General features: G+C 53.0%; 9 protein-coding genes across 9 annotated transcripts; 4 read left to right on the top strand and 5 right to left on the bottom strand.

The window, feature by feature from the left end:
* Window positions 1-59: 59 nt before the first annotated feature.
* Window positions 60-2,292, top strand: AFUA_1G06730 (lanthionine synthetase C family protein). Its single transcript, XM_745329.3, has 5 exons — window positions 60-251; window positions 341-605; window positions 679-1,234; window positions 1,288-1,301; window positions 1,348-2,292. Exons 2-5 carry the CDS (start codon window positions 422-424, stop codon window positions 2,166-2,168), a joined length of 1,575 nt encoding a protein of 524 aa, XP_750422.2. The 5' UTR covers window positions 60-251; window positions 341-421; the 3' UTR covers window positions 2,169-2,292.
* Window positions 2,293-2,428: 136 nt separating this feature from the next.
* AFUA_1G06740 (uncharacterized protein) lies at window positions 2,429-3,395 on the bottom strand (the record flags this gene model as incomplete). The annotated part of the gene is made up of 1 exon (XM_745330.2): window positions 2,429-3,395. The coding sequence occupies exon 1, from the start codon at window positions 3,380-3,382 to the stop codon at window positions 2,429-2,431; it is 954 nt and encodes a 317-aa protein (XP_750423.2). The 5' UTR covers window positions 3,383-3,395.
* A 22-nt stretch (window positions 3,396-3,417) lies between these two features.
* AFUA_1G06762 (F-box/LRR-repeat protein) lies at window positions 3,418-7,039 on the top strand. Its single transcript, XM_001481662.2, has 3 exons — window positions 3,418-3,703; window positions 3,789-4,085; window positions 4,151-7,039. Exons 2-3 carry the CDS (start codon window positions 3,896-3,898, stop codon window positions 6,721-6,723), a joined length of 2,763 nt encoding a protein of 920 aa, XP_001481712.1. The 5' UTR covers window positions 3,418-3,703; window positions 3,789-3,895; the 3' UTR covers window positions 6,724-7,039.
* A 30-nt stretch (window positions 7,040-7,069) lies between these two features.
* AFUA_1G06770 (40S ribosomal protein eS26) lies at window positions 7,070-8,336 on the bottom strand. Its single transcript, XM_745333.2, has 5 exons — window positions 8,218-8,336; window positions 8,129-8,165; window positions 7,786-7,913; window positions 7,485-7,587; window positions 7,070-7,391 (listed from the first exon to the last, which is right to left on the bottom strand). Exons 2-5 carry the CDS (start codon window positions 8,149-8,151, stop codon window positions 7,286-7,288), a joined length of 360 nt encoding a protein of 119 aa, XP_750426.1. The 5' UTR covers window positions 8,152-8,165; window positions 8,218-8,336; the 3' UTR covers window positions 7,070-7,285.
* Window positions 8,337-8,548: 212 nt separating this feature from the next.
* On the top strand, window positions 8,549-11,436 carry AFUA_1G06780 (CBS and PB1 domain protein). Its single transcript, XM_745334.2, has 5 exons — window positions 8,549-8,742; window positions 8,808-9,129; window positions 9,281-10,154; window positions 10,213-10,307; window positions 10,362-11,436. Exons 2-5 carry the CDS (start codon window positions 8,917-8,919, stop codon window positions 11,163-11,165), a joined length of 1,986 nt encoding a protein of 661 aa, XP_750427.1. The 5' UTR covers window positions 8,549-8,742; window positions 8,808-8,916; the 3' UTR covers window positions 11,166-11,436.
* Window positions 11,437-11,539: 103 nt separating this feature from the next.
* AFUA_1G06790 (nuclear import receptor PSE1) lies at window positions 11,540-15,560 on the top strand (the record flags this gene model as incomplete). The annotated part of the gene is made up of 5 exons (XM_745335.2): window positions 11,540-12,130; window positions 12,279-12,501; window positions 12,563-12,738; window positions 12,800-15,297; window positions 15,353-15,560. Exons 1-5 carry the CDS (start codon window positions 11,948-11,950, stop codon window positions 15,558-15,560), a joined length of 3,288 nt encoding a protein of 1,095 aa, XP_750428.1. The 5' UTR covers window positions 11,540-11,947.
* Window positions 15,561-15,848: 288 nt separating this feature from the next.
* AFUA_1G06800 (iron-containing alcohol dehydrogenase) lies at window positions 15,849-17,146 on the bottom strand (the record flags this gene model as incomplete). Its single annotated transcript, XM_745336.1, is given in 3 exon segments — window positions 15,849-16,739; window positions 16,806-16,925; window positions 16,943-17,146. The coding sequence occupies 3 exon segments, from the start codon at window positions 17,144-17,146 to the stop codon at window positions 15,849-15,851; spliced, it is 1,215 nt and encodes a 404-aa protein (XP_750429.1).
* Window positions 17,147-17,241: 95 nt separating this feature from the next.
* Window positions 17,242-20,092, bottom strand: AFUA_1G06810 (aconitate hydratase ACO2). Its single transcript, XM_745337.2, has 2 exons — window positions 19,941-20,092; window positions 17,242-19,828 (listed from the first exon to the last, which is right to left on the bottom strand). Exons 1-2 carry the CDS (start codon window positions 20,046-20,048, stop codon window positions 17,474-17,476), a joined length of 2,463 nt encoding a protein of 820 aa, XP_750430.2. The 5' UTR covers window positions 20,049-20,092; the 3' UTR covers window positions 17,242-17,473.
* An 85-nt stretch (window positions 20,093-20,177) lies between these two features.
* AFUA_1G06820 (uncharacterized protein) lies at window positions 20,178-22,476 on the bottom strand. The gene is made up of 8 exons (XM_077803854.1): window positions 22,083-22,476; window positions 21,912-21,993; window positions 21,822-21,846; window positions 21,479-21,757; window positions 21,243-21,409; window positions 20,951-21,164; window positions 20,709-20,894; window positions 20,178-20,658 (listed from the first exon to the last, which is right to left on the bottom strand). The coding sequence occupies exons 1-8, from the start codon at window positions 22,300-22,302 to the stop codon at window positions 20,515-20,517; spliced, it is 1,317 nt and encodes a 438-aa protein (XP_077660025.1). The 5' UTR covers window positions 22,303-22,476; the 3' UTR covers window positions 20,178-20,514.
* Between the last annotated feature and the right edge of the window lie 105 nt (window positions 22,477-22,581).

The following is a 22,581-nucleotide window of genomic DNA, read 5'->3' on the forward strand; positions in this document are numbered from 1 at the left end:
GACGGTGTGGCTTAACAACTCCCAATATATATTCCTTGTTACACTCCGTGCGTGGGGGTAGAGAAGCTACCACGCAGTTGTTAATATATCACAACCCTTTTCCTCTTAACGTTGAGCAAAAGAGATGGCTTCAGACAAATCATGGCTCAGGCCCCTGAGCTGATGTAGAGCTATGGATCCTCTAACTTTCAGGCCAATTGTGTAGCTTGAATGCTTAGAGTTTCCATACCCAAGCGCTGCTCTAACCTTAGGTATGCATACTGTATGTAACTAGCTTTTATGTGCAGCATCATGGTTAGCTCACCCCCGATTCTATGACGACTGGCTCATGGTAAGACAGAGTTTGGGGCTCGGTTAACATTTTTGTCTACCTTCACATCCATTTTGGAGCATCAGGATATCACACCCGGTAGTATCTAAAATGAGTCCCGTAGAAGCTCCGCAGTTCTATAAAAACACACTCGAGCCCATTGAGATAAACCAAACGAAACTACTCGATGCATTGACAGAACTACGTTGCGCTACCCGCCGTGGGGCTGAACTCGTGGAAAAGAATAGTCCTGCTGAACCCGACGGAAAGGCTGGCCTTTTCATGGGCGTCTTAGGTATATCTGTCGTCTATGTCCGAAGTTGACGGATGCGCAAGTGTTTAGACTCACTGAATTATCTCCCGTATAGGCATTGCTCTCGCTTTTCTCCGACTTGATCATCAAGCGGCGTCCTTAACAGAGGAAGGGGAGACTTGCTCCCCAGATTATCGAAAGTTGGCCACCGAGAGAATCCCAAGCCACGGTCCCAAGACTCCTCTTATGCCAGGGAGATTGTCTCCTCTGGGTTCAAGGAGCCCGCTAGCTGCGACTGTCATGCGTGTTCTAGCAGCGGCCAAACTAGGCCATGCCGTTTCTGATACTGATGTCGACACACTACGTGATGCGGTCGCGATCGCACTTAAACACGGTCATGTCATCCCCCAGGCTGATCAATACATGGGAGGAGATGAATTTCTCTATGGACGCGCTGGATTGCTATGGTCCATTCTGAACATCCGAGTTCTGAGTCTGGATGAAAAGAGCACGGAAGCTTTGAAGCCAGCTTTCGAATCTGTTCCACATCTGATTAAAGTCATAATCGAAGCTGGACGCCAGGGCCATAGGGACTATGTCCAGGCTTACGGAAATACGGATGCGCTGCCACTGATGTGGACATGGAAGGAAAGTCGTTATGGGCTAGGAGCGTGAGTATCATCTTCGCCTGTCTTGAGCGCATGCACTGGTTAACGCTTCCAAGGGTCCATGGCATGAGTATGTATTGCTCCTGATTGACGGGTAAAGTAGCTAACATGCAAAGCTGGTATCCTTGCTGCACTTCTAGCGTGCAAAACAGAAGAGCTCAACGACGGCGCCTCACACGACTACTTCCCTTGGATAGCAGAAACTGTCCTCGGCCTTTGTAGACTATGCATTGCCAACAACGGCCATCTTCCAACTACTATACCGCCTCGTCAGTCTACTCGGCGAGCATCACCATTGGTGCAAATCTGCCATGGTAGTCCTGCTATATTACTTCTCTTAGGCTGTGCCAGGAGAAACCGCTACCTTGTTTCAAATTTCTGGCAGCCAGAATGGGACAAGGCTATCTTTCTAGCGACCGAGAGGGTCTGGGAGGAAGGGCTGCTATCGAAAGGCGGGAGTCTCTGCCATGGCATTGCGGGAAATGCATGGCCATTGCTGCTTTTGCACGACAGCTGTGAGTATGACGACGAGTTGGTGGAGACTGCGAAGCGGAATTACGGGGAACGGGCAAAGAATACCACGGTCGAACAACCGCAGCCAGCGCTCACAGGAGACTACTTTCTGTCTAGAGCTCTTGCGCTTCTGCTCCATGCGCGGGAAACGCCCCCTTACAATGCCTCTCCAGAATCATCGACATATGTCTACCGTATGCCGGATCGGCCGTATTCTCTGAGTGAGGGTCTGGCTGGGACTATCTGCGCATGGGCTGATGCTTGTGTCGTCATTCAAGCACGACTTCGAAAGATGGACGTCGGGAAACACAGTTCTGCGTCGATTGCCGCCACCCTGAAGGGTGATGCACATTTTCAGGAGTTGGAGAATCGGAAGTTGGGATTTCCAACCCTGGCCTACCACAGGCCGGCAGGTCTACTATAGGCTGTCTAGCATTCGGAACTCGTGTTTTGAAAGAAAATGGTATCCATTAATCCTGCATTATTTTTCTCTCTACATATCATGATCCGTTCCGTTGTCATCTCGTCACTCATATAGTTACACAAAGGTCAGTAAGAAGTCCAGCAAATTGCGAAGATATAACATCCAATGCCCTAACGCCATGCTAGCATAATCTCATCGGTCAATGGTGGGAATATTATGAATTAATAACGATGTTTGAGGTGCGATCGAAGCCGAATAGTTCAAAACAGAGTAAATCCGGAACGATAGATAGGCGGCTGACCAGGAATCTGAGATTTGAACTCGACTCGCTTTGGCAAAAAGTTGCCCTGTGGAGCCTCAACAGCAACTCTCCATCGGCGCCAGCAATTATTCGACTGATGATGGGTGTCACCGCAAAAGGTACATCGTGCCCCGTTTGGCCGTACCCGATGATTCCGTCTTTCCGGCCCTGGCTGACTTTGACTGCGCATCCTGGTCTTCCGCTCTTGTTCCTTGCGCATTTGCTGTATCACGTATTCGTTGATCTCCTCCTGGCTAGGCCTCTTCTGATGTCCCTTGATGTTGCCGTTTTGAGGCAAATATCTTCCATCGTGGTTCATCTGCTTGACGACAAACGCATTGATTTTGTCCTGTGTAAGCGCTCTCGGGTTTGCTTCCACGTTGGATGTCGCTGCAACAGAAGCTGCGTTATCTGAAGCGTTTCGCCCTTTTGCGTCTCCCTGTTGGATAGCCTTTTCCTGCTCGATGGCTAAGCTTGCGAGCTCCTGGAACGTAACGTGCTCGGTCGAGTTGGCAGCGGTTATGCGCGGGTCACGTAGCATGGTCGTTGCCCATTCCTTCCATTGCGGACGAGATTTGAGCTTGGTCAGAAACAGCGTGTTGATATGAGCATCGGGAATTTGGAAATTATCGTCTATTTGCATGAGACCTTCTCGTACAGCTTGGATGAGAGCAATAAATTCGGCAACCATGTCGGACTTGGTGGAGTCGAGATCGAGGAACTCGCCGACTTGGTGCATCATTCGGATATTCCGTTGCCAGGTATCCATGCTGGCCTTGACAGATACTGGATACAAAATTATCTGTGATTGAAATGAAAAAGACACTGCGAAAGTATTTGTTCCTGGAAATCCTCCTCCGGTGATGTTTATGTTGACCAGAGAGAGGCGCCAATTGGTGCATGATGATGTCATGTGTCAGTCCGACTGTATTGTAATTACCGAGTGATGTTACGTGGTAGGTATCTTCCCTTCTAGTTCATTCCCGTACCTGTGGTATTTTAAGCATCCTTCAACCTCTTACATCAATGGAAAGGGCACAAAGTTACGACATGTGTGTGTTAGGCACTCAGTCTGCAATCCCTGGATAAGCCTAAGCCTTGATGACATCGTGCTGTCTGGAGTAGATCTGTGGTAGTTGTGTTCCAGGCTTTCAGCACTAGCCAAGAGAGACCCATCGTCAGCCTCACTGACGATTGTGAACTGGAGGGGGCCAAAGAAGAGTCGATTCCTCATGTAAGCAGCGCTCATTATCTAGATGGCAGGTGCTCTTTGCATCCAAATCATCAGCTTGTGTTTTGACCTTTCCACGTCAGCATAGCCGAGAATCTATATATAACAGGCCCTTTCGAGGGATGCAGCGCCACGCTTGACAGTCAGATTGAGACAAAGAACGCTGACCTGTTCTGGCCCCACGTTGAACGGAAGATGGACATCGTCCCGCCGTCGTATCAATCTGCAACAGCCAGAGATGCTTGGTCTATAATCGCTCATTACATCCCATCAAGCGACCTATGCTCGGCTGCGCTCGTCTGCCGAAAATGGCACGGCCTTTTCATGCCCTTCCTCTGGGGTGATCCAGCCTCTCATTTTGGAACGGAAAATGATGCGGTCTATGGTGAGTCTTCCGAGTCGAACGCTTTCTCTGCGGGTTTCCGCTGACAGAAGGATGCCTGACATCAGTCGCGTTGACGCGATTCAGGAGGACCTTGAAATATGCCCGCCTTGAGGTGCGAAGGCTCACCCATACGCTTCATATGCCCCCGGCCCTCTCTGAAATATATGGCGGCCCGCGACCAGAATGGCTGAGGGACATTCTCGAGTTTCTACCCTGCCTCCAATCTCTGATTGTATCTAGATTACCTTTCTTTGACCATAATGCTATGATGGCATTGAAGCGACCCGCCAAGTACGAACCGCCTGATGCAGCGGCCTTCAAGACATATAGCGTCCGATTGCTGATGGCGGAAAGAGAACCAAATGCAACGTCACAGGGTCTCGCAGAGACGTTGCTGCGATTCCAAGAACTGGTGTACTTGGACCTGTCATATACGACTCCTGCTCGAGATCTTATGGTGTTTTCTTCCCTGTCTCAGCTGAACCGGCTCCAGGTGCTCAAACTCCGAGGCATCGGTTTGAGAGACAGAGAAGCTGAGTTCTTAGCCAACGCTATTGGGATCAGGGTCCGTTTCTTGGATCTGCGTAATAATCTGCTGACCGATATGGCTGTGCGATCTCTGCTGCAAGCCTCATTTGTCCCTAATGGACCCCCCACCAATGAAGCTGAGTGGAGAGGAGGATCATTTATATTTCACGACAGATTACTCAGGCGCGCGAGTTTAGATGCTCTGTTTGTCAAGGCTTTGACGCAGCCCTTAACAGGCCGTTCTTGGGTTGAGGACCTTTCGCACGTAGGAATAACACATCTCTACATCGCGGACAATCAGCTTACAGTCGAAGGCGTTGCGAGCCTCTTGGCTTCATCGAGACTGCATGTCCTCGACGTTGGAACGGTTGATACAGTCCAATCCTTGGGGAGAGCACGACAACCGTTAATTTCATCGCCTATGACCGAGAAACCCGCTAGATTCCCTGGGGCTGAGAAATTGGTACCAGTACTTGGGTCTATCGCGAAAGAGAGCCTGACATACCTTCGAGCTCACCATGCTCTCTGCACAACTGACACCTCTTTCAAAGCGCCTGACTCAACGCGGGACTTACTGCCCGAGCTTCCAGACGAAGCCAGCAGTAGCCTCCAAGGCAGGGCGGAAATGGACGCTGCAGATGAGATTCATGAACTATCTGCAGAAGCCCATCCTGTTTTTGAGCTCGAAGCCACTGAGATTGCCGGAATTTCGAGTCCTGCCGGTGATGTAGATGAGACGCGCCTCCAGTCAAGAACTCACCGGGACGACCCTGTACCTAAGGTGAGAAGGGGTTCCATATTTGCTCCCGAGGTAGTCGAACCAAACCAGCGCGTGGGCAGCAATGGCAACATGGCAGCCGACCGTAGTGAAACAGTGAATTATAACGTTTTTACGGCTAGCATAAGTCCAGCCCCAGCATGCCTCGGACAATCCGGTCTGTATTTGGCGGCACCTGGGCCGGTTTCACGATGTGCCTCTCCGGTTTCACCTGAGGGTTTACGGGCACAGATGATCCAAACACTTCTTGCGAAAAGACCTAAGAATCAAAGCCTACCTCGCCGCGATGGCAGGGGAGGGAGCTTTCCGTACTTGCATCCTTCTCACGTCCCTCACCTCGAGACTTTAGTGTTAACCGATGTTCCGTCTCATGTTCCTGAAGGCTCCCACATCCTGCCTGCCTTGATTCGATTTATAACAGCCTGTTCGAATGAGGCCCTGTTAGCCACTCTCCTGGCGGGATCGGACTACTCTCTGCCCCCTGGAAGAGCCCGAGCTCACGCTGAGCAGGAACGATCACGGTCTCTTTTTGCTCTGCGTCGCTTGGTACTTGAAATCACTCCCACGACTCATCTGGCCGGCGCAGCTCGAATCAGCCCGTGGAAATCCATCAGTCAGCAAAGTGGGATGTCAAGGTCCAGTACCGGCGACCGTGATTCCGAGAATCTGTGGTCCGCAGCCACAGGCGACTTTAGTTTCTTCGGGGAAGATGAATGTGGTATACCCGAAAATGATCCGGGGAAATACTTTCCTATGGCGATACTCAATGAGAAGGTGACACTCATACCAGAGGACGGAGATTCCGGGCGTTCGGGATCTCCAGAGGTAGATGCGTCTTTCGCATCCAATTCATTTCAGCCTGCTGGAGCTTTTTTCCGACGGGGCCGATCGCAGACTGACTCGTCGATCTCGGTATCCGGCTCTGTAGCCGATGCTCGACCGAGTTCGACTGCAGTCAATAAAGGTGATGGAGGCCACATGCCAGTTGCTGATACCAAACAGGTCGACCTTGTCGCAGAATTGGCTGCCTTCCGCCGAGCGAAAAAGCTTGAGTATGAAGAAGTGGTCCGAGCCGATCGAGAGAGGCGAAGTATGAGCAGTGCTGCATTCTCCCATCTTTCTCCTCCAGCGGAACCTACTCGACCAGTGTCTCCCAGTCCCAGTGTAAGAACCATGGCTGCGGTCTCTGCACCTCATCTGTCCATAGCCCAGTTCGTCGAAGGACATTGGAAAGGCGAAGTAAAGATTGTCCGCAATGCAGTGCCAAAGGGGCGGACTGGAGTCGTCGATATGTATGGGAATTACTTTGAGAAGGGATATCTGTACCCTTGAATGATGAATTATTTATTGTTTTACTTTTCGATGGTAGCTTAGGCTGGCGTTAGATATGCAGAATTCCTTGCATCTGTGGAGGCGCATAGTCGATCGTGTGGCAAATACATTCTTCCTGTCGTATGAAATGAGGAAAGCGTTTCTACTGTAGCCGTAGTCCAGTCTTGACTGGGCCAAACGGCATTGTGGTCATCAGCTGGTATACCATAGTCAATTTTTCCAATTGTCGTCATGGCGCAAGAGAAGCACTGTTAAGGTAGAAGAGAAGACCGGTCTCCTCGCATTTTATCCCTCGTTCCCTGACTTTCTCTAGCTTATGCAAAGTTACCCTATGGGACAATGGAGTGGCTTGGAAATCGTTTTTTGATTGAAATTGCGTCTCCTGCTCACAGCGACAGGGAGCGACCATTATGCCTTGTCATGCCTTATTTCGAACCCCCGAAGACAGACTGAAACCCATTCATTCCATTTTGAACCGAGTAAGAAAGTTTGTACGAAAAAGAAACGTCACAAAACAGAAGTCATTAAGACCAATCCCATTTGATCATCTCTTTTTCCTTCCTTACATAGCCTTGGCGGCCTGAGGGGGAGCCAGCTTCTTGCCGTCCTTGTTGTACCTGATACGCGGGGGAGGGGCACGGTTACGACGACCTTCCCGGGAGCGGACACTGCAGTGAATTGTTAGTATGGTTCGATTCCTTCCTTCGTGCTGCATATCCATGTAGATTCCCAGCTGCAATCAAAAACGGGATGGTGCGTACCGAACGATCTTGCCGTGGATAGCGCAGGAGACGCAGTACTGCAGCTTCAGGTACATCTTGGGGACGGCATAGTCGGTGAAAACGGAGGCGTCAGAGATATCACCTGCGTTCAAGGTCTCGGGTCAGCGGCGTTATCCATCAGCTTTCATATTCCACCACGTCCAGTTCATGCGTCCAGTTGTGAGAACTGCGTCCAGGAAATCCAGGAATTTCCATCCGCCAAATCCAGTTCTGAATCATCTCAACGGCGCACTACGGACGTGGCTTCAATGGTATAGGATTGACAAGGGCTCGAACGTACGGATGGCAGCGGACTCAACCATGTTGCGGATGGTGAATCTCTTGATCGCCTTGTCCTTAGGAGTGCAACGAGCGCAGTTGGAGCAGCGCACGGGCTTGACGTGGCCGCGGCCGTTCTTGTTGCGACCGCTGTAAAGAAAGAACAATGAACGTCAGTATGGATCGATTCACTCATTAATTTCAAGTCCAAAATTTTCCCTCCTCTTTCAATTCCACCATGGACACCACCGCATATACAGCCGACATTCTTGACAGGCGGGACCTCAGGACGCTTGCTTCGGCGGTGGCGGATCTTCAAATTTGACAACCGGGTTGAACATAGGAAAAGGGAAATTCGCTCTTACTTGTTCGCCCTCTTCTTGACCATTTTGACGGATTTCTCTGCAGGGTAAGGTCAGAGATTTGGAGTTGTAGAGGGAGGGAGAAGGCGTACTTGGCTGTCGGGTTTGGTTGTCGTAAGGCACTGGACACTCTCGATCACTAGTCGTGAATGAGGTTGTGCCGGTTTGTGTGGAAGCCCTATGCCCTTAAGCGAGCCTCGGTCACGGGATAATGGCAGTGCGTCAGGTGCTAAGGCATTCTAAATTGGTGGCCTGATGTCCTGAAACCAATTAGATCATCACGTGCAGATCTAGTTCATGTCGAAGAGCCTAAAATAGCCTAGCGGCCGGGTCGTCCCAGCATTACGGGTCTTACGGTACTCGCGTACGGTCCACGGATATGTACCTAACCATTCCTGACGGGGACTCGTACCACTCTGTGGTGTCAACGGAGCGGCTCCCGTGAATGGGGCGTATTGTTATTACCCATTGTTTATCCTGCCCAACTCTGGCTGTTATTATTAACTCACTAGCAGCCAATAGTTAACCCTCGAACTCCCTTTGAGACAACCCCTGTTCGTCCGTATCTTTCTCGTTGTACTTGGGTCGTGCTGGTGGTCTGTTGCTCACCCTCAGTGGTACGTTGTATATCTCTGCTGACGGTCTCTTTCGTCTTCTCTGTTAAATCTGACATTGATTCGAGTAACTCGTGCTCAGATCCCTCATACCTATACATCGATTAGGTCTGACGATTTAACTCTCTCGGTTTCTGATACCCCCTCACCGAAAATCCATTCATATCGATCGGTGCCATGTCAGCTGCAGGAGGAACCTATCGGGGCACAACAAGCCAGAAGACTCTCGGGAGAGGGAGACTTCCGGACTTTGAGAACAGTCCTGCATCCCACATTCCGCGACCTCGACCAGAAACTACAGCTTCAACGCACACACCGTCCAGCGACGTGGGAAGTTCCACCATGAGTGCTGCAAGCAGGCAAAGACAAAACCAATCGAAGCGAGATGAGGTCAGTATTCCCTGATGGCCTATTCTTGGCCTCCAGTTTCTAGTTGTACGGCCTTGTATTCCCCCCTAGCCCCTTGTTTATGGTCTCCCACAGACCCGTAGCGAACAGCGATTGCTGGCATAGGAATGAAATCTAACGCGCTGTCGTGAAGGCTATTCGACGCAAGATGGAGGCGGACCTCAACAAAAAGAGGCACCACGCCCCCAGAGCCCATCGCACGCGCAAAGCTCCCCCTGGAACCGTCCTGGCTCTGAAGCCTAGTCAAGCCCTTCAGATTAAGCCAAACACTACCGTCGCAGAAGCCGCACAAATGATGGCCGCGAAGAGAGAAGACTGCGTTCTTGTCACAGACGATGATGATCGCATCGCTGGTATTTTCACAGCGAAGGATCTTGCGTTCCGTGTGGTCGGAAACGGCCAAAAGGCTCGCGAAATTACCGTTGCCGAGATCATGACGAAGAACCCCCTGTGTGCGAGAACCGACACCAGCGCGACAGACGCACTGGATCTCATGGTTAGAAAGGGCTTTAGACATCTGCCGGTAATGGATGAGAACCAGGACATCTCTGGTATCCTCGACATTACAAAGTGCTTCTACGATGCGATGGAGAAGCTGGAGCGTGCGTACAGCTCTTCCCGAAAACTGTACGATGCCTTGGAAGGTGTGCAGACAGAACTAGGCTCCACGCAGCCTCAGCAAATCATCCAATACGTGGAAGCGCTGCGCTCAAAAATGTCCGGCCCGACCCTCGAGAGTGTCCTGGATGGCCTGCCTCCGACGACAGTATCCGTGCGCACTTCTGTCAGGGATGCCGCAACGCTGATGAAGGAGCATCACACTACTGCCCTGCTCGTGCAGGACCAGGGCTCCATCACCGGTATCTTCACCAGCAAGGATATCGTCTTGCGTGTGATTGCCCCAGGACTGGACCCTGCCACTTGTAGTGTCGTCCGTGTGATGACCCCACATCCTGATTTTGCTCCTGCTGATATGAGCATCCAAGCTGCTCTCCGCAAGATGCATGGTTCGTGATCCCGCTTTCCCTGAGGCCGCAACAGATTGGCTAATCCTCTCTACTCCAGATGGTCACTACCTGAATTTGCCTGTTATGAACGAGACGGGCGAGATTGTCGGCATGGTGGATGTGCTCAAGCTCACATATGCCACTCTTGAACAGGTTAGTCAAAGTTTTTTCCGAAAATCTGGACTTTCAACTGACCCGAGATGCAAGATTAACTCCATGCAATCGCATGACGATGAAGGCCCCGCATGGAACAAATTCTGGTTGTCAATGGATCATGAATCCGATTCAATGGTGTCTGGCAGCCACCAAGCGCCGAATCGATCCGTTCTCAGTCCGGAATCACCGAGACATGGTGTCGACAGTGTGCTCCCTAACGAATCCGCGTCCCACCACGGCGGAGATGAGCTCTCGGAATATCACGACCATCACCATAACCACGACGAGAACACTCCGTTCCCCTTCAAATTTAAGGCTCCTAGCGGCCGTGTGCACAGAGTCAATGTTGTCACTTCCGCTGGGGTCGCTGACTTAGTCGCCCAAGTCACAGCCAAGTTAGGCAACGAGCTGGAGGCCGTCGGAGGTGGAGCCACCGTCGAGGAGGGCAAACTCAGCAATACTGGTTACGCCTTGAGCTACTTGGACAATGAGGGTGACACTGTTTCTATCACTACCGATCAGGATCTGGCAGATGCCGTCAGTCTCGCCCGTCGCTCGCACCGTGATAAGGTGGATCTTTTTGTGCACGACCCCTCTCAGCCCCCAATTCCGGCAACGTTGGATCCCCAGCCTGCTCCGGCCAAGGTCGTCGAAGAGAAAAGTTCGGTTGTTGCTGAGGAGCGGCTCTCCGAGGAGCCCCTTATCCCCAAGGCCCGTCAGTTGTACCCAACACGCCCCGCCGAGGAGCAGTTCATCGCCGGCGTACCCAATGAGCTTCTACTTCCAGGTGCTATCGTGACCCTGGCAGCAGTTATTGCTGGAGTATTCATCCTCGGCCGCGCGACAAGTCGATAGACGATGTCACCGGTTTAGAGTGTGGTTAGTTCGATGAAAGGCAGGCACACTGTGTATATCTGTCGATCTAACTCTATCTTTACTGCGCCATACATACTTGCATATCCCAAAGTGCGAACTCTTCCCTCCATCATTTTTCCCATTTTCCCTTAACATCTCCCATTAATCTAAGTGTGACTGTTCGGATACCGCTAGTGTTTTCTTAGAGATGGCATATTAGCAATGCATATAGTTTTAGCTAGAAGCAGGAGAATTTGTCTCAACCGTATATATTTTTGTTCTTGGCCTTCCGTAGACACCACATGGGGGGTGTCAAAACGGGCGTTGATGCCTGGATGCCTGGAGGTCTCCCGATTAGGAATAGCGCAGTACTCCCTCGACGCCTGGGATTATTTTTTGGGTTTCTGAGGCTTCAACTGGTCCATCCCACATCGCTCACGACGCCCTGAATTGTCCCCTCCTGTTCGCCAGCAGCTCCCTTGTCGAGCTGGAATGCTGAGCTTGCAGTTGTACTGTGCATATTTCTGGATTTGATCATCGTCCTTATCTTGTCAGATCACACTTATCTTTGTCTAACAAACACCGTCCAACGGAGTTTGTACTTACAGCTACTGTCCAACCCCCGCCAAAGAAAAAAAAAATAGTAATAACCAGGAAAAGGGATTACAGTCCCTGTCCACCAGCCCAGCTTCAGCGCTGGATACACACACTAATCGCCGTTCCGAAACGGGATACAGTCGATCTACAGCTGAATTATCAATTCTACGTGACGAGCGATCAACATGTCGCTGCTCCCACCCGAGGTTCACTCCGCGCTGTCCCAGCTGTTGCGCGCGTTGACCACACCCGATAACGCTATCCGTACTCAGGCGGAAGAACAGTTGAATAATGACTGGATCCAGAACCGTCCAGATGTTCTTCTTATGGGCCTGGCCGAGCAGATTCAGGGTGCGGAGGATACAGTAGTAAGTGATACAAGTTCTGTCAGGAGACATGGGGACCGTGTCTGGTGTAGGCAAAGAGACAGCCTTGAAGCCTTCTACTTACTACGACTTGAGCCCTGTTGCCGCGCCTTGCTGGATTCGACTGATTTTGGTTAATCTTGACCCGCAGACGCGTACATTCGCCGCCGTGCTTTTCAGAAGAATCGCGACCAAGACAAGGAAAGATCCGGTCACAAATGAGGCCAAGGAACTCTTCTCAACACTCTCTGGGGAACAGAGATTGGTCATTCGACAGAAGTTGGTGAGCTGTTTGACGACCGAATCTGGGTCTGATGTCCGGAAAAAGATTGGCGATGCAGTGGCGGAGGTGGCCAGACAGTACACCGATAACGGTATGCCCAACTTCATGGGTGGTGAAAAAGAGTTCCATATCTAATGAAAGGTCTTCTCTAGGCGATCAATGGCCCGAGCTTCTCGGCGTGCTTTTCCAGGCCAGCCAGTCACCCGAGGCAGGTTTACGGGAGGCCGCCTTCCGCATTTTCTCGACGACTCCCAGTATCATCGAGAAGAACCATGAGGATGCCGTTTCAGGTGTGTTCGGCAAGGGTTTCAAGGATGATGTTGTCACTGTATGTTGCGACCTTTCAGCGTAGCGTTTACGGGAGTCCAGGTTGACCATTGCTCTTGTAGGTTCGCATTGCTGCTATGGAAGCCTTCGCCTCGTTCTTCCGGTCTATCTCCAAGAAGTCTCAACCCAAGTTTTTCGGACTGGTACCCGACATGCTCAACATTCTGCCCCCTCTGAAGGAGTCCTCCGAGAGCGAGGAGCTGTCTTCCGCCTTCTTGGCTCTCATTGAGCTTGCGGAAGTTTGCCCGAAGATGTTCAAAGCTATGTTCAACAACCTGGTCAAGTTCAGTATTAGTGTGATTGCCGACAAGGACCTCAGTGATCAGGTTCGCCAGAATGCCTTGGAGTTGATGGCTACATTTGCAGATTACGCCCCCTCGATGTGCAAGAAGGACCCCGAGTTTGCTCAGGAAATGGTCACCCAATGTTTGAGCTTGATGACTGATATCGGAGTTGACGACGACGATGCTTCGGAATGGAATGCGTCCGAGGACCTGGACTTGGAGGAGAGCGACCTTAACCATGTTGCTGGAGAACAGTGCATGGACCGTTTGGCCAACAAGCTCGGCGGTCAGGTTATCCTTCCGGCAACCTTTGCCTGGATCCCCCGCATGATGTCGTCCTCTGCTTGGCGCGATCGTCACGCAGCATTGATGGCCATCTCCGCCATTTCTGAGGGTTGCCGTGACTTGATGGTCGGTGAGCTCGATCAAGTGCTGGCCCTTGTTGTCCCGGCTCTCCAGGACCCTCACCCGCGTGTCCGTTACGCGGGCTGCAACGCCCTCGGCCAGATGAGCACCGATTTCGCGGGAACGATGCAGGAGAAGTACCACAGCGTTGTGTTGAACAACATCATCCCTGTTCTGGATAATGCTGAGCCACGAGTTCAGGCCCACGCGGCCGCCGCTCTGGTCAATTTCTGCGAAGAAGCAGAGAAGAAGGTACTCGAGCCGTACCTTGCTGATCTTCTGCGACACCTTCTGCAGCTTCTGCGCAGCGAGAAACGTTACGTGCAGGAACAAGCGCTGTCCACCATTGCCACCATTGCCGACTCGGCGGAGAACGCCTTTGATCAATTCTACGAGACCTTGATGCCATTGCTCTTCAACGTCCTGAAGGAGGAGCAATCCAAGGAGTACCGTCTACTGCGTGCCAAGGCTATGGAGTGCGCCACTTTGATTGCTCTGGCCGTGGGCAAGGAGAAGATGGGACAGGATGCGTTGAACCTTGTGCAGCTGCTCGGCAACATCCAACAGAACATTGTCGATGCGGACGACCCGCAGTCGCAGTACTTGCTCCACTGCTGGGGCCGTATGTGCCGCGTTCTCGGTCAGGATTTCGTCCCTTACCTGCCAGCCGTCATGCCTCCTCTTCTGTCCGTTGCGGCTGCCAAGGCCGACATCCAGCTGTTGGATGATGAGGACCAGATCGACCAAGTTGAACAGGATGAGGGCTGGGAGTTGGTGCCCCTGAAGGGCAAGATCATTGGTATCAAGACCAGCGCGTTGGAAGACAAGAACACCGCCATTGAGCTGATTACCATCTACGCTCAGATCCTGGAGGCTGCTTTTGAGCCCTTTGTGCTGGAGACGATGGAGAAGATTGCGGTGCCTGGACTTGCGTTCTTCTTCCACGACCCTGTGCGGGTTTCATCCGCCAAGCTCATCCCTCAGCTGCTGAACTCGTACAAGAAGGCACACGGTGTGCAGTCTCCCGGATTCGCTGCCATGTGGAACAGGGTAGCTGAGAAGATCATCGAGGTTCTGAGCGCCGAGCCCACCGTGGACACTCTGGCGGAGATGTACCAATGCTTCTACGAATCCGTCGAAGTGGTTGGCAAGAACTGCCTCAGTCCGCAGCACATGGAAGCGTTTATCGAGTCTGCCAAGTCCACACTGGAGGATTACCAGGTTCGTGTGAAAGCTCGTCTTGAGGAGCGCGCCGATGCCGAAGAGGGTGACGAAGAGGACCTCGACTACGAGTACGCGGTTGAGGATGACCAGAACCTGCTGAGCGACATGAACAAGGCCTTCCACACCATTTTCAAGAACCAGGGCACGACTTTCCTGCCTTCATGGCAACGCTTGCTGCCATTCTATGACGCATTCATCACCAGCCAGGACCCCACGCAACGGCAATGGGCTCTGTGCATCATGGACGATGTGCTCGAGTTCTGCGGCCCCGAGTCATGGAATTACAAGGATCACATCATGCAGCCCCTGGCCGCAGGTTTGCGCGATGAGAATGCCGCTAACCGGCAGGCCGCGGCTTACGGAGTGGGTGTTGCCGCTCAGAAGGGTGGCCTTGCCTGGAGCGACTTCGTCGCTGCCAGCATCCCTAGCCTGTTCCAGGTGACACAGATCAACCAGGCTCGTACAGAGGAGCATGTATTTGCGACCGAGAACGCCTCGGCCAGTATCGCCAAGATCCTACACTATAACTCCAGCAAGGTGCAGAACGCGCAGGAGATCGTGGCGAACTGGATCAACACACTTCCGATCACCTACGATGAGGAGGCTGCGCCATACGCTTACTCCTTCCTTGCCCAGTTGATTGACCAGTACGTTTGTTCCCCGTCCAGTGATGTGCTCTGTGATTGACTGACCATTGAACAGACAAAACCCGGTGGTGATGTCCAATGCCGACAAGGTGTTTGGATACATCGTGCAGGCTCTGGAAGCCGAGACGCTACAAGGCCAAACGGCAGGACGCGTGGCCAACTCGGCCAAGCAACTGGTGGCCGCTACAGGACTGAATGCAGAGCAAATCCTGGCAGGAGTGAGCCCTGACAACCAGGCGGCGGTGCGAAGCTACTTCCAGTGAGCCTTTATAATTTGTTGTTTCCTTTCTCTCTCGGTATGAAATCTCGATATGCATGCAAGTATATGAATACAACTGGCAGTTATGATTTGTCGTTTTTTATTTCCGTTTATTCCTGTGATGAGTCTCTATACAGCGTTGTGCGAGTCTTGATCCCTCGAGGGATTATGTATCTCGTGAGTTACAAACCATGACTTTGGATTGATATAGACAGTACTCCGTCCTGTGGTAAATCATCTCGGTAATGGGTCATAAAGATCATCGACGTACGGCGTTATCGTAGCCACACAATCACTCCACGGCCATTTCCAGAATCTCCAGTACTTGCTTCTTCTCCGTCAACGGCACGGGATTCGTCTTGCACCAGCGATCATGCAGACTGTTGGCCGCCAGCTCGTCCAGCGCATCCCGGCCGACCCCGACCTCCTTCAACGAGCGCGGCATCCCCAGCTCCCGAATGACGGCATCCAAGACATCACCCAAATCCGCCAACGAGGCGTCCACGCCCCGATCACGCAGCACGCGCGCCACCTCGGCATTCCGCACAAGAAAGTCCCGCGCCCGCTCCTGCTGCTCGCGATTGGCGCCATGCCTCGCGTTGAACTTGCACACAGCCGGCAGCAGGATACAGCTCGTCTCGCCGTGGCCGACCCCCAATGGCCCAAGCTGGTGGCCGATCCCATGGCTGGCGCCCAGCTCGACCGAAGACCCACCCGTCAACGTCGCCATGGCATTCACGGCGCCACGCTGGCACTGCAGGCGCGCGTCGCGGTCGTGGCCGGCAGGGTCATGTCTGCACCGCAGCAGGCCCGGGACGAGCAGCTCCAGGGCGTGCATGGCGTGCGCGTCTGTCGTCTCGGATTTGCCAGTCGTGGCGCACAGCGTCTCAACGCAGTGGTCGACAGCGCGGATGCCGGTGCTCAGCCAGATGGACGGCGGGGTGGTGGTTGCGAGGTCCGGGTCGAGGATGACGAGCTGAGGCCCGCGCGTCGGCGCCTGGAAGGAGTGTTTCCGGCGGGTGGTGTCGTCTGTGGCGCCGGCGAAGTCGGAGTACTCGCCTGTGGAGAGGGAGGTGGGGATGGAGATGATGGGGATGGTTGGTGCGTGGACGTCGACGCGCTGGTCCGGGCCTGTGGCTAGAGTTGCGAGGTCGGATGCCGTCTGGACGTTGTTTGCAAGAGCCTGTGGCTTCGTTAATTGCTTACTGGGGCGCAAAATGCTTGTGGGGGGGGGGGGGGGGGAAATTACCAATGCGACCACCTTGGCCCCGTCGGTCAGACTGCCTGCGCCCAGCGTCAAGAGTAGATCAGCCTCAACTCGACGCGCATCGTGCACGATCTCCAGGACTTCGGACCAGAGAGTATGGCTCTGCATGCCGATCCGACGGCCGGACCCTTTTCTGGTCCTAGCGCCGCGACCAGACGGTCCAAAGCATCTGTGTTGCGGGCCAGCGAGCCCGAGCAGATGATGTAGATCTTTGAGGCTCCGAAAGTGTCGCCAACATGATGGGCTGCTTCGGGGAATGGAATCCCATATGAGAGTAGCGGACGCGGCCGGTCAGCAAAGGCCGGACGGACTGTTTCTGGCATCGTGAGTGAGAATGGAGTCCTGGAAGGAGAACTCTGGATAATCAAAGTTGACGTACTACTTGTATAATCGGTGAGGGAACAGAAAGGTCATACAGTTGTAGGCCGGTGGATAAGGTGCGGGGCTAGGGAGATTCCTCCTTGACTTCTGGCCTCAAGCAAAATAATGACGCCTGTGAGAATTGCATCATGCATGGCCCAAGATTGAATTCAAACTGTTCGATTGGATATCTTATAACAGACAAAACGTACATACACGCGAACGCCTCCAATACCCAGAGATGTATACACTTTTTTTTTTTTTTGTCCAATTGTCACCCGGTATCGATATCACTGGTGTGCCCGCTTGGCCAACAAGTTCAAGGCACTTCCCGCCAGAATGAAGCCACACTGGTCCTTGCTCAGAGTGTGATTGACTGGAATCGTCAGCTTCTCGCCGCTCTTCTTGGTGACCTGCAGCTGGATTGATCCCTGACCGCCGGACTGCAGTGTCTCGTACAGTCCGACCGTGTCGACCTGGTCGCATGCGTCAATGCGGTCGTAATCGGCCTTGTCGGCGAACGTCAGGGGGACAACACCCTGCTTCTTCAGGTTGGTCTCGTGGATGCGTGCAAAGCTCTTGGCCACGATGATCCGGCCGCCCAGGTACCGCGGCTGCAGCGCCGCGTGCTCACGCGCGCTACCCTCGCCATAGTTGTCCTCGGCCACAACAAGCCATTCAATGCCGTCGGCCTTCCACCGAGCAGCCAGGTCGGGAATCGAGTGCTTGTTGCCAGCGTCATCGTACGCAACGTTCGTCTCACCCGTGGCAGCGTTGACCGCGCCGATCAGAGTGTTGGCGGAGATGTTGGGCAGGTGGCCCTTGTACTTCAACCACGGACCGGCCGCGGAGATGGTGTCGGTTGTGCACTGACCCTTGACCTTGTACAGGACCTTCAAGCCGGACAGCTCGCCCTCAGGGAAGGGAGCGAAAGGCTCCAGCAAAGCGAGACGCTCCGAGGTGGGGGAAACAATGACCTCGACGGAGGCGTCAGGCACACCAGCGCTGGGCTGGAGGGCAGGGTTGCCGTCGGCGAACCCAGCACTAGGAAGATCAGAGCCCTGGGGAGGGCGGAACTTGAACTCTTCACCGCTCGGGGTCTTCAGAGTGTCGGTCATGGGGTTGAAAGTGGTGCTGCCCGAGTAGGCAAGGGCGGTCACAATCTCTGGCGACGCCAGGAAGTTCATGGTGCGTCGGTTGCCATCATTGCGTCCGGGGAAGTTACGGTTGTAGGAGGTGAAGATGGCATTGTCCTCGCCCTTGGCGACACCGTCGGTTCGCTTCCACTGCCCGATGCAGGGGCCACAGGCATTGGCCAGGACGGTGCCGCCAGCCTCGGAGAAGGAGGCCAGGGTCTGGTCACGGTCCAGAGTGGCCCGAATCTGCTCACTGCCAGGAGTGATGAAGAAGTCCGCCTTGGGTTTCAGACCAGCCGCTGATGCCTGCTTGACCAGGTCCTCGGCGCGAGTCATGTCCTCATAAGAACTGTTGGTGCAACTACCGATCAATCCAGCACCCAGAGTCTCGGGCCACTTGTTCTCGCGGACGGTGTTGGCAAAGTCAGATAGACGCACCGACAGATCCGGAGTGAAGGGCCCGTTGACGTGAGGTTCCAGCGTTGACAAGTCAATTGTGATGAGCTGGTCGTACTCTGCTCCATCGTCGGCCCGCAAAAGGTTCTTAGGGCCAGATGCGGCGATCTCGGCCGCCGCCTGGGCCACATGGCCACGGTGCGTCGCCTGCAGGTAAGGAACCATACTGGGGGAGAAGGGGAAGACCGAGGTGGTGGCTCCGACCTCCGCACCCATGTTGCAACAGGTGGCCATACCAGTGCAGCTGAGCGTCTCGACACCGGGTCCGTGGTACTCAATCACATAGCCGGTACCACCGCGGACGGTGAGCTTACCAGCTAGATGCAATATGATATCCTTGGGAGAGGCCCAGCCGCTCAGCCTACCCTCCAGTCGCACACCAAGAATCCGAGGCGCCTTTAATTCCCAAGGAGCATCCACCAATGCATCCACAGCATCTGCACCACCGACACCGATAGCGATAGCTCCCAAACCTCCCGCATTAGGTGTGTGGCTGTCCGTGCCCAGCATCATCAGACCAGGGGCCGCGTAGTTCTCCAGCACACTCTGGTGGATGATACCCGCACCGGGGGGCCAAAATTCAATACCGTAGCGCTTGGCGGCGCTCTCAAGGAAGTCAAACACTTCCCGGTTACCCTCGATAGAGGCAGGCAGATCGGTGTCCGCGCCACGCTCACCCACAATCATATGGTCGCAGTGGATACTGGCGGGCACCGCAGTCGACGGCAGGCCACAGGACATGAACTGCAACAGCGCCATCTGGGCCGACGCATCCTGCATCGCCACTCGGTCCGGCTTCAACTTCAGGTTGGCCTTGCCGCGAATGTCTTTTCCATTGTTAGTGCCCGTCAACAGGGACTCCTCCGCATTGTCCAAATGGGCGTAGAGGATCTTCTCTGCCAGAGTGAGCGCACGCGAAGATCCCAGCACTTTCCGAACCTGCTCGAGATTCCGCACGATCTTAGGATAAGGCGGCATGCGTGCAGCGGACGCCTCAGTGGCTAGGCCACGTCGTGCGAACAATTGTTGCGGGGAGAGGCATTTCGGGGCCAGCTATGGGGCAGTGGAGTTAGTCATGAGTAGGGGAGAGAATGAGAGAAAACGACTGTCTCTGGCCTTGGAGCTGCATCTAGAAGCCATTGACAAAGCACGAAGGAAAACTTACCCTGCGAGAGGCGGTAGCCCGCTGCCAGACAAGCTGCCTCACCATCTTGACGGCCTGTGGAAGTGTGGATTGCGGAGAAAGAAGACGATGCTCGGGAGATGGCAACATTTAATGCCCTTTTTTTTGGCTGCTTTTCGGCTTACTTATTTGGCTGTAATCTGATTGGTTATGACGACGCCGATGCCGGGGTCGGTGTCATCTTACAATACGTTACGTTATGACAGAAATACTTGTGGATAAGGTATCATCCAGGGCATTTTGAGGTCAGGCAGGCATTCTAAGTAGTGTGATCTGTCTACCTAGATAGATATTAAGTAGTTGAAGACAAGATTCGTGGTGTTAGAAACCCTTATCAGCTACCTTGATCAAGTTTGCACAATGGCGACAACTCATTTCTGTTAAAAGGAGTCATAGCATCCCAAAAAGCGCCCAGACAAACGCCTGAACTAAAGTCAGGAGAAAAATCGCAAACCTCGAAGAAAAGAGAACCACCATATTTCAAGCCGTTGATACAAAAAAGAAGGGGACAAGATACAGGAATATCACCAGCAGAGAATTAAGCGCTTTTTCTCTCTCAGTCGTCAGGTACAGCCGCGCGCAGCTCCCATACAATATCATAGCATTCAGCCAGCAGCGCATTAACGCTGCCCTGTCCTTCAGGAATGTCGTTTCCCATGTAAAATTTGCCGTCAACTCGCATGTTGTCAATGGAGTTGAGCTGTACGATGTCAACTTCTGTGCCTTGCAAGGAAGCTGGAGGTTACTCACCTTCATACTGTATGGGTACAATTCGCGAGAATTCGACACACCTCCAGACTCTTTGACTTCCAGGAGACATCGTCGCAAGGTCTGCAATTGATTGTAGACTGGCAGCAAGGCCTCAGATACGGGTTCCGAAGAGATCAGAAGTGCGTAGATATAGGCGTAGCTCCTCCGAATGAGGTACAGTAATGTCTGCCTACGATTAGTAACAAGCCTCATCACGACTTTCTGCGTGCTTAAATCCTTACACGCTGCGCATGGATATCTGCCAGCTGCCCTTCAGCATCCACAAAATTTCCATCGACCCGAGCTTCATCAATACGGTCGAGTTTCCGCTGATATCCGAAAAGGTCGGTCTCCCGAAGAGACCAGGCCTGAGTTACGGAGAGTCGATCCAGCTGGTTACGAATATCTAGCAGTCGTTCGTATTGGTCGCGGAAGCGCTCGTCAATCTTCCCCTCTCTACAAACAAGCAGTCAGCAGCCACTCGGTCGCTACCCGCTATTGCGAGATCCTAGGCACGGGAATGGGCGGTCTGACCTTTCCAGCACAATCTCGGTCCAACGCCAGCACCGATCCAGTAGTTGTTTGACCCCCTCTTGCCCCTCGAGGGGCTTGCCATCTGCTCCAATGAAGTTACCGTCCTTCATTGTGTCTTGAATTTTCGTCAACTGCTTCCGAAGATTGATCACTTCCGTTGCCGAGAACTAGAAACCACGCATCGTTAGCTGGTCCAGTCACTCCCTCAAAGGAACACGCCAAATTTTAAGGACTACCTTTGATCGAGTATTAGCTGCCGCTGTGGACCGCAAGACTGAAACGAGAGTCTCATGAATGGGTGCCAGTTCAGGGTTCATGGCTTCAAGGCCGCTCCGCAACTTATTCAACTTCAATTGACACTGTTCAAGTCGACTTTCCAAGAGCGTCATCAAAGCTGGGGAATATGCGTCTCGACCACGCTCGACTGTCTCCTTCATGTTATTCAGGGTCTTGGTGATCGAGCTGAGGTCTTTTGAGCTGTAAAAGCCAGCTTCTTCGAGGTGGTCAAGCAGGCGCTAATCGAACAGGTCAGGAAACACAAACATATGGCCGGAGACAGCTGAAAGGGAACCGCTATACCTTGACTGTTGTTGCAAGGGAGTATCTATCGTAAGCTAATGTTAGTTCAGACAAACACAGGACAATCCTCAGGCGGCTCAGCAAACATACACTGCGGGTGCCTCATTGTTCCTTCCCACGGTCAGGAACAGCAACGAGATCAATTGAAAGCAGTCGTCAAGTACGTAGTCGACTAGAAAGGATCGATCAAAAGATCATAATAGTTAGCCCACCTTTCGCCAGACCGACTATATTACGCGCAAGGCCCACTCGGATGCTAACGTCGGTTGTGTGTCAGCCGGCGGTCTTGTTCCTTCCGCACAGCATTGAGCTTTTCCACCTCGGAGATCACTTCTTCGTATAGCGGCAGCACATCGCGAGATTTGATATAGGACGACTTGTCTTGTTTCAGCAGCAGGAGTGCATCTCTGGTCCGGAGAAGACGCTCCAGGATCGGTTGCTCCTGCGGGTCGAAAGGGACGGGGGCGGCGGGGGAGTCCATAATGCCAATAGCAGAGAGAAAATAAGATGGAAATGTCGAGCCGATATAAGAAGGTCGTTTAGTGGTAGGGATCCTAGAAAAATATGCACCAAGTTAAAAGAAGAGTCGGCCGTGTGGAGTAGACACCAGTAAAGATATCCGATAACCCCTCTAGCTACAAGTAGTAGATTGGAAGCTGTCGGAATGAGGGGTGTTTCTATGATGGCATCATCCTTTCCCTGTTGGGACTAGGCCAAAATCACGGGAAAAGGCTGGAACTAAACCCGATCGGGGCAGCCC

The sequence above is a fragment of the Aspergillus fumigatus genome, chromosome 1 (genome assembly GCF_000002655.1).
Source record: "Aspergillus fumigatus Af293 chromosome 1, whole genome shotgun sequence".
Classification (NCBI taxonomy): domain Eukaryota; kingdom Fungi; phylum Ascomycota; class Eurotiomycetes; order Eurotiales; family Aspergillaceae; genus Aspergillus; species Aspergillus fumigatus.

Excerpts from the sequence above, each read along its gene's own strand:
- AFUA_1G06730 (XM_745329.3), top strand. The coding sequence starts at position 422 with ATGAGTCCCGTAGAAGCTCCGCAGTTCTATAAAAACACACTCGAGCCC. Across the intron at positions 606-678 it reads CCTTTTCATGGGCGTCTTAG|GCATTGCTCTCGCTTTTCTC; the intron begins GTATATCTGTCG and ends TCTCCCGTATAG.
- AFUA_1G06762 (XM_001481662.2), top strand. The coding sequence starts at position 3,896 with ATGGACATCGTCCCGCCGTCGTATCAATCTGCAACAGCCAGAGATGCT. Across the intron at positions 4,086-4,150 it reads GGAAAATGATGCGGTCTATG|TCGCGTTGACGCGATTCAGG; the intron begins GTGAGTCTTCCG and ends GCCTGACATCAG.
- AFUA_1G06770 (XM_745333.2), bottom strand. The coding sequence starts at position 8,151 with ATGGTCAAGAAGAGGGCGAACAA. Across the intron at positions 7,914-8,128 it reads GTCAAGAAGAGGGCGAACAA|CGGTCGCAACAAGAACGGCC; the intron begins GTAAGAGCGAAT and ends CTTTCTTTACAG. Across the intron at positions 7,588-7,785 it reads GGTTGAGTCCGCTGCCATCC|GTGATATCTCTGACGCCTCC; the intron begins GTACGTTCGAGC and ends CCTTGAACGCAG.
- AFUA_1G06780 (XM_745334.2), top strand. The coding sequence starts at position 8,917 with ATGTCAGCTGCAGGAGGAACCTATCGGGGCACAACAAGCCAGAAGACT. Across the intron at positions 10,155-10,212 it reads TGCTCTCCGCAAGATGCATG|ATGGTCACTACCTGAATTTG; the intron begins GTTCGTGATCCC and ends TCTCTACTCCAG. Across the intron at positions 10,308-10,361 it reads CATATGCCACTCTTGAACAG|ATTAACTCCATGCAATCGCA; the intron begins GTTAGTCAAAGT and ends CCGAGATGCAAG.
- AFUA_1G06810 (XM_745337.2), bottom strand. The coding sequence starts at position 20,048 with ATGTTGCCATCTCCCGAGCATCGTCTTCTTTCTCCGCAATCCACACTT. Across the intron at positions 19,829-19,940 it reads GGGCTACCGCCTCTCGCAGG|CTGGCCCCGAAATGCCTCTC; the intron begins GTAAGTTTTCCT and ends ACTGCCCCATAG.
- AFUA_1G06820 (XM_077803854.1), bottom strand. The coding sequence starts at position 22,302 with ATGGACTCCCCCGCCGCCCCCGTCCCTTTCGACCCGCAGGAGCAACCG. Across the intron at positions 21,410-21,478 it reads CAGCTAATACTCGATCAAAG|TTCTCGGCAACGGAAGTGAT; the intron begins GTAGTCCTTAAA and ends CGTGGTTTCTAG. Across the intron at positions 20,659-20,708 it reads TGTACCCATACAGTATGAAG|CTCAACTCCATTGACAACAT; the intron begins GTGAGTAACCTC and ends GACATCGTACAG.